The 8,732-nt window shown below is 42.4% G+C and overlaps 1 protein-coding gene across 4 annotated transcripts; it reads left to right on the forward strand.

Moving 5' to 3' along the window:
- Window positions 1-909: 909 nt before the first annotated feature.
- CNBP (CCHC-type zinc finger nucleic acid binding protein) lies at window positions 910-8,732 on the forward strand. 4 transcript variants are annotated; one of them, XM_080932207.1, is made up of 5 exons: window positions 910-1,061; window positions 6,134-6,272; window positions 6,371-6,463; window positions 6,625-6,823; window positions 7,647-8,732. In XM_080932207.1, exons 2-5 carry the CDS (start codon window positions 6,149-6,151, stop codon window positions 7,762-7,764), a joined length of 534 nt encoding a protein of 177 aa, XP_080788333.1. In that variant the 5' UTR covers window positions 910-1,061; window positions 6,134-6,148; the 3' UTR covers window positions 7,765-8,732. The 4 variants fall into 4 exon arrangements, with proteins under 4 accessions (XP_080788333.1, XP_080788332.1, XP_080788335.1 ...); XM_080932206.1 differs by having other exon boundaries at window positions 6,371-6,461; window positions 6,620-6,823; XM_080932209.1 differs by having other exon boundaries at window positions 6,134-6,251.

The following is an 8,732-nucleotide window of genomic DNA, read 5'->3' on the forward strand; positions in this document are numbered from 1 at the left end:
GACGTCTAGATTTTTTTTCATGCTTGTGATAAAAATCCACTAAAATGGGACTAAAACATTCTAGAATGTTTTAGTTTATATTGAAAAAAAAAATTTGGGGGTGGTGGTGGTACTGTTGGGTTTCAAATCCAGGACTTACTGGGAAAATTTCACGAAAGCCTTCTGCTTCGAGGACCTACGACTACACACAGAATCTCTTTTGGAGACACCATGAAATGCAAACACATCACTCCTGAATGAGGCAGCTCAGGTCAATGACTTTTCTGGCCTCCTCTCTCATGCATAAATCCTAGGGATGTCATTCATTATGGGTCACAAGAAGTGTTGTGACACAAATCACCAGTCACCATCTTCAACCTCATTAGGCATTTTCATTTGGGGTTATTGCAAACCAGGGCCACTAGCAGCGCGCTGTTGGTTAATACCCAGGAAACAAAACCCAAACGCATCTCATCTCATGGACCGTAATGGTAGCCACAGCCGCTTCTATGATCAGGCCACTAGGACCTTCCCCCAAACTTAAGGGCGTGTATCCTGGAAACCGGGCCTGCTTCTGAGCCCCACAAGTTTAGGGGAGACCGGACAGGGTGAGGTTGGCTCCCGCAAGCCGCAACCACTGCCCGAGCCAGTCCCCTAGGCTGTAGCTGGTGAGAACCATCATTCGGAGTTGGAGTAAGATCAGCAAAGGCTCGAGAGACGAACTGCCTGAAGGAAAGCAACAAACACCCATTGGGGCCACGGAACCCAGCTACGGGCGGGAAGACGGCGAACGGGGCAGGACGGAAGAGGCTGGGCGTACATCTGTCCGCCCCGCCCCGGCCGCCCTCGCGCGAGGCCGCGCTCCCAGCGGGCGAACCTGATTGGTTGGTCTAGCTTCCTGCGCTGATTGGACCCGTGGGCGAGGCGGAGGAGAGCCGTGCGCAGCGGCGTGTGTAGGGCCGTGTGCAGACCCGCGTGTGGCGCAGGCAAGGACCCTGAAAATAAACAGCCGCTGCTTTGGGACTCGTCTTCTTGGGTCTACGTTCTAGTCTCCTCCGCTGTGGGCAGCTCCGACGCCGAAGGTGAGAGCCGAGGATGTAGCCTGCTCAACGGAGGTCGCGGGTTTGGTACGGCCTAGACCGACGGAGGGCCGGAACTGCGAGGCGCGATGGCGGCCGCACCTTGGCCTGCGCCCTGCTGCGTCAGGCGCGGGGCTCGCTCGGCCGGACTGCAGCCTCGGCCGGAGTTTCTGGCCCGCCGTACTCGGGCGGCTGTAATTGCAGTCCTGCGGCGCGGGCACTAGGGCCGGTGCGCGGGGGCCTCGCTCGGGCCACGCAGGCCTCAGCCGAGTGGCGACCAGGCCCCGGCGCCCTTGGGGCCGAGGCGAGGAGGCTCGCGCGCAGGCCTAGCGCGGAGGGCCAGTGTGGCGGGAACTCCTGGAACGGGGCGGTGTGGCGGGGGGAGCGCCTGGTCGTGGTGGAGGTTCCCAGGCCGAGCGCCGAGTGGAGGCCTGGCGGGCCATGTGCCAGCGGCTGCGGGGCCTCGGGACCCGGCCCGTGACGAAGCCCGCGCACGCCGCTGTAAGGCTCAAGTCTGGATTCTGTTCTCCGTCTTGTCGATCTTTAGTCAGACTCCTGATTTCTTGTAGTTTGTATTCTTAAGCAGCTTATTCGACTCGCTTCTCTGAAGAAACCACCTTTGCCCGAATCGAAGAGATTCAAGTCTAACACCCCCCCCCCCCTTTTAATGGAGCGGGAGCGGGTGGAAAGGGTTCGTAGGTTGTCAGCCCATAAGGCCGTCAGGGCGGCAGAGGTCTTTGCCAATATTTCTCGGATTAAATGGACATTAACTACAAGCAAGCCTCGGAAGTAGAGTTGGCAAAGATCAATCTAGATTTTTTTTTTTCATTAGCGTGAAAACCTGTTTTTAGAACGGTTTGATCGCTCTCACTTGGGTTTGGGTGTTGATTTTATAGGTGAAGCTTTTTTGCTTGTTGCCACATGTCAAGCACATGGCCTCGGCCACCAGGCACTTTGAGAGGAAGTGACTACATATCGGGTGGGGGTGGGGGTCTTGAGAAAAGGAGACATTGCACTGCGCAGTCGGCTGATTAGGTTTTTGTGATATTTTTGAAGACACAAAAGACAAGATAAACCACGACACTCAATTTGCCTTGCATTAAAGAAAAGGGGAATTAAGTTATATCTCTAAGTTAAGTTTTTATGAGATAAAAATTCCCATTTCCTGTTGTCTGACCCAATTTTGGAGATGCTTACGCGAATGAATTAATCTTTGGTTTTAAATTTGCAAGTTTGTTAGCCATTTGCTAGTATATATTGAGTGTAAGACTTTCAAACTTTTAAAAAGATACATAAGCTGTAGTCCTTATCGCTTTATTTATTTTTCAACTTTTATAAAAAACTGAAAGTTACCCTGATTAAAATTCAGGCTTATCAAATTGTAACCCCCATACATAGTTCTAGGTACTTTTTTAAAAAGCTTGTTAAACTTGCTTCTTGTTTACAAGGAACTCTTTGTATGCTGGACTATAAGAGAAAGAAATTTATTGGAATTCCAAGGGCTGAATTAAGGGCTTAATTTAATTTTTTCCTCAAATTACAACTGTAACAAGTTTTTAAAATCTAATAGTATATCTGTATTTACCTCCTACTTCATATTAGGAAACTCTTGTATTTGAACTATTTCTTTTCATATAGACAACAAGAGGAAATTTATTTCAAAGAGATGTGCTTTAAGCCAAATCAGCTGAAGACCAAGGGCCAATATTCTGGCAGTTGAACAACTGCAAGTATTAAAATTTTGGTAGTGATGTATGACTTGACTCTTTTTGCCTTTAGACCTGAAAACAATATATAGTGAAGAAGTCACTGCTAGAGTGATTGTTCTGTTAGGTAAATACATTTCCAGAGAAATTTTGCTTTCCTTTCCTAGCTCCCTGACAGTAAGTGGTGAGCCAGAATATTAATACCAAGGCATCCTGGCCAGCTATGTGGAGAATGCTCTTTTCTACACTGCCTTATTTAATAGGGTTCTTGTTTTGGCAGTAATTTCAGGTTGTTAAATACTTGGGATAATAAAGTTGTGGCCTCATGCAAATAGGAAGGCTTTGTACCTTATGAATACAAGCCTATATCACCCCAGTACTTGGGAAGGATAGGCAGGATTGCAAATAAATTTGAAGCCTGCCTAGGCTACAGAATGTTTTAAAAGGGCAGAAAAATCTGGGAGTGGTGACACACTCATTATATACCAGAACTTCGGCCCATCTCTTAATACTGCCTCCTATACCTACCTATTCAGGGCCAGAAAATGATTACTGTGAATAAATTAAAAGTGACTAGTATCTTACCTGTTGTAATTTGTATTTGGTTTATCTAAAAGAATAGAAAATTTGCGCATTGGGATTTAAATTACATATAGGAAGCATGTATGTATGTGTAAATAATTTCCTAGAGGATAGCCTTAGAGGATTTAGGGGTAAACTGTTGACATCTTGATAGTATTAGGTTCTACCTGTATGGATTTAGTAAGTCACTTGTTCTCAGATTGTTCTATTTTTTTTTTTTTTTTTTTCCTTTAGACAGGATTCTCTTTGTAGCCTTCTCTGTCTTGGAACTCACTCTAGACCAGGTTGGCTTTGAATCCAGAGACCTGCCTGCCTCTGCCTCCCTAGTGCTGGGGTTAAAGGAATGTGCCACCAAGCTCAGCCACACTGTTTTCTTATTAAAAGGGAGTAAGGATACATAACTTGAAGAGTGGTTAAGATAGATTATGTAATTATGGCTGACACAGTAGGTGGTACTCGGCTATTAAGTCTTTGCACAGGTAGTCAGGGCAGGCAGATATGGGTGTAATTAACCAAGGTCAATGATTTGTAGGATAAAACAATTTCTCCCGGTTGATACTCTTATTTTCATCATGGTGGCCAGAATCAAGTAACAGGCGGTTATCTGGTTATCTTATTTTCTTTTTTTTTTCTTTTTTTTTTTTTTTTAATTCAGTTTGTTAGAATTTACTGGAGCATGAAAGTGGGCAAGACCTGTCCTGTAGTCTCAGTATCACAACTGTGATAAGGCAGAGATAACCCTTTGCATGGGAAAGATAACTTAAGGGTTTAGAGCATAAAAACGAATGTAAACCACAGTGAAGAAAGCCAGATAAAGTAATAAAAGTTAGCTCAACACACACCATAGTTGTGGTGCTGGACATGTGTCTTTGAGGTGACATGACAAATGGGTAGTCAAAAACCTAGCTAACTTGAACTTAAGCATGATTTTAGAATCCGTCTTTTTATACTGCAAAGCTAACTAGCAAAGTAAGAGATTTTGTGTGTGGTCCTGGAGATGAAACCCAGGGCTTCAAGAGTGCTAGGAACACTATACTAAACTATAGTTCTAGCCCATATTTGTCATTTTATATTGGCATTTTGTGTAGCACTTCATGATAGTAGTTCTACAGATCTTGTGTGACAAATAAACAGTAAGATGGAGATTTGGCTGCTGGCTCATTTTACTTATTTTTGATGGAAATTCTCAACTACTCTTGAATTTTTAGATATTACTTTTTTCTTTCCCCTTAGAACTTTGATTTGCTCTTTACACTAGCACTACTTTTATTTTGTATTTTGAGTTTTTTTAAAAAAAGATTTATGAGTACACTGTAGTTGTCTTCTGACACACCAGAAGAGGTCATTAGATCCCCCTAGAGATAGTTGTGAGCCACCATGTGGCTTCTGGGAATTGAACCCAGGACCTCTGGAAGTCAGTGCTCTTAACCACTGAGCCATCTCTCCAGCCTTTGTATAAATCTTTGTCTGTATGTTTCTGTGTGTGCCATATGTGTATCTAGTGCTAGTGGAGGCTGGCTGGTGTTCTGGAACTGGAGCCATGTCAGTGTTGGGAAGAGAATTCTAGTCCTTCTAAAAGCAGCAAGTGCTTGTAACTGTTAAGCAATCTCTTCAGCCTGGAGGGTTTTTTTGTTCAGCTAGTTTGCTGTATTTCATCAGTGATGTCCTTACACAGTGAGCCTTGATCCCTATTGGAAGCAAAAGCCTTTGCTCCTAAAAGTCTGCATGCATAGGATCATACCTATGATTTGAGAAGGCTGAGTGACTGTACCCTTAATGAGTGCTTAATTGAAAACATTAATGTAGTAAATTAGTAATAGAGTAACTTGTGATACCAAGCATATTTAGTGCTTACTGTTATTATTTGATTAGATTGTATTGGGTCTATATAAAATATGCAAAGTTTACAGAGCAGAAAGGACTTAAGACCTCCCCATCTCTGCAGAAGCCATGGTATATAATAGGAACTAAAAGGATCACTATATGGTGTACTGTAATAATTCAAAGGTAAGATGACTCAGTCTCAGCCTTTGAGGAATATGACTAAAAGCATTGTTAGTATGATTTGATAGCTATTTATGTGAATTTGAGGCTGGGAGATGTTCAGATATTTTTTAAATAGACTTGGCATTGAGATGGCTTTTAAAAGTTGGAAAAGGGTATAACAAGAGGGGTGTGCAGAAGAGTCTGATAGTCACAGGTAGTGAAAGTCTTAATTCTCAGCCATGTTTTAAGTTTCTATGGAGAACAGTCAAAATCTGTAAAAGACCCAATTAAATGCAGTTGTACATAAGAGGGAGTACTTTGAGTTGCCTGACCTAAGGGAGAGGCAGTTTGAATGCATAGTATCTAAGACAAGTTAGACTTCTGAGCTCAGTGGCTGTGGGTTTACTTTTGGGTTAAAGAAAGAACTTATGTAGCCCTGGCTGACCTAGATCTCTGGATCCTCTGCCACTACTCTTGTCCTAAAATTTTAAATTAATATTTCTGGGCAAAAGTAAGCTTCTATTTTTCTTTTTTGTTATTAGGTTTTTTTGGGCAGTAAGTATACATGATGTGCGTGGGTGTGCATAAACATAAACAAAGCTAGTCCTGGAATGTTGAGATATTACTGAGATTAACACAGGCATGTAATCCATATAACTTCCATTTAGAAGTTGTAAGATAACAGTTCAGAGTTTGGATTTGCATATGGTAGTAGTATATCTGAAGTACAAGTAAATAGTGTATTTCTAACCAGTATGAATTCTAAATGCTTGTTTTTTTTTTTTTTTAAATACTCCAAAGCTCTTAACTGCAGCTATGAGCAGCAACGAATGCTTTAAATGTGGACGATCTGGCCACTGGGCCAGGGAATGCCCTACTGGTGGAGGTCGGGGCCGTGGAATGAGAAGCCGAGGCAGAGGTGGTTTTACCTCGGATAGAGGTATTTTTGTCGAATAAAAAATTTTGAAGTACTCCAGCATTCATTAATACTAAGACTGGCCTGATTATCCCAATTCTTTTTGTTTCTGCTTAAAATAGGATTCCAGTTTGTTTCCTCGTCTCTTCCTGACATCTGTTACCGCTGTGGTGAGTCTGGTCATCTTGCCAAGGATTGTGATCTTCAGGAGGATGGTAAGTATTTAACACTTCCTACTCTTGGGAGAGGTGAACATGTAAACTACACACAGCTTTGTAAGATTTTTCTAGCTTTGAGGGTTTGTAGCATGGGCTTAAACATACTACTTTGTAAAGGTTTTATAGTCTTGGTCTGCTTCTTTTCCTTATTGTTGAAGCCTGCTATAACTGCGGTAGAGGTGGCCACATTGCCAAGGACTGCAAGGAGCCCAAGAGAGAGCGAGAGCAATGCTGCTACAACTGTGGCAAGCCAGGCCATCTGGCTCGTGACTGTGACCACGCGGATGAGCAGAAGTGCTATTCTTGTGGTGAATTTGGACATATTCAAAAAGACTGCACCAAGGTGAAATGCTATAGGTGAGTCATAAAGTGGGTGCTAAAAACTTGAAGATTTTTGTGGAGGTAGTGTCTGTTGGGGACACCTTGGACTTGTTCTCCTTCCTTAGAATAGATATCATCAGGCTTAGTGGCAGATAGATGACAATTTTGGTTTTTCCTTTGAGGTGAGTTCACTATGTAGCCCAGATAGGCCTGTTAATTTGAGGGAGTTTTAACTGCCTGGCAAAAAGACTGCTATTTTTTCTTTTGTGGTACTAGGTATTGGACCTAGGACCTCAAACTGGTAGGTAGATACTACCACTGAACCAAGATAAAGTGTACAGTTTGAGGCAGTAAGGGATTAGTAAGTATGAAAGGACTTGTGCAAGCCAATCCCAGAGGGGTGGAGGAAACAAACACCTGTTGTTTATGCTGACTTTCCATATATGATCTATGGCTTGTGTGTGGTGTAGTTACTAAGTGCTGTTGGGGCATATAAATGAAACCTTAGGATTAATTTACAAATAACATCAGCTTTGAGGTTTTAGGCTTGAAACTAATTAATCTCTTACAAGGTTTTGTTTGTTTTTTAAAAAGACTTAGTTATATTATTCAGACATTCCAGAAGAGGGCATCTAATTCCATTACAGATGGTTGTGAGCCACCATGTGGGTTGCTGGGATTTTAACTCAGGACCTCTGAGCCATCTCTAGTCCACAAGGTTTTTAAGAACCTAGTTTTTATTCTTCTCTGTTTTTAGTAAGTTTTCTCTGTCTATTTTTGTTCTGTATTGGTCATTGATTTGAGAGCAGTTTTGTTCTGAGAAGCAGTGTCAAAACTATGTAATTTTTTTTTCTTTTAGGTGTGGTGAAACTGGTCATGTAGCCATCAATTGCAGCAAGACAAGTGAAGTCAACTGTTACCGCTGTGGCGAGTCAGGGCATCTTGCACGGGAATGCACAATTGAGGCTACAGCCTAATTATTTTCCTTTGTCGCCCCTCCTTTTTCTGATTGATGGTTGTATTATTTTCTCTGAATCCTCTTCACTGGCCAAAGGTTGGCAGATAGAGGCTGTTCCCAGGCCAGTGAGCTTTACTTGCAGTGTAAAAGGAGGAAAGGGGTGGAAAAAAACCGAATTTCTGCATTTAACTACAAAAAAAGTTTATGTTTAGTTTGGTAGAGGTGTTATGTATAATGCTTTGTTAAAGAACCCCCTTTCCGTGCCACTGGTGAATAGGGATTAATGAGTGGGAAGAGTTCAGTCAGACCAGTAAGCCCTTCTGGGTTTGAGTGTGTTCCCATGTAGGAGGTAAAACCAATCCTGGAAGCATCTAAGCTTCCATAAATAACTTTAATTCTTAGCATAATGATGGCCTTGGATTGTCTGACCTCAGTAGCTATTAAATAACATCGAGTAACATCTGCATCAGGCCCTCATAGAATATACAGTTGAGTTGGGAGTAAACTGAAAAGACAAATGTGTTGAAGGCTATGCCATGGAATCTGGCTAAAAGTCCAACACAGGAGCAGCTTCATCCCAGTGTTGATGCTGGACATACAGTCGTTGATGGCAAAGGTGTAGAACACATTTTTTCAAAGACTAAATCTAAAACCCAGAGTAAACATCCAATGCTCAGCGTTAGCATAATTTGGAGCTATTCAGGAATTGCAGAGAAATGCATTTTCACAGAAATCAAGATGTTATTTTTGTATACTATATCACTTAGACAACTGTGTTTCATTTGCTGTAATCAGTTTTTAAACGTCAGATGGAGAGAGCAACTGAAGTCCTAGAAAATAGAAAATGTAATTTTAAACTATTCCAATAAAGCTGGAGGAGGAAGGGGAGTTTTGACTAAAGTTCCTTTTGTTTGTTTCAAATTTTCATCAATGTATATAGAACAAAATGCCATATTAAAGAGGGGAATGTGGAGGACTGAAAGATGA

Source organism: Micromys minutus (genome assembly GCF_963924665.1).
Source record: "Micromys minutus genome assembly, chromosome: 18".
Lineage (NCBI taxonomy): Eukaryota > Metazoa > Chordata > Mammalia > Rodentia > Muridae > Micromys > Micromys minutus.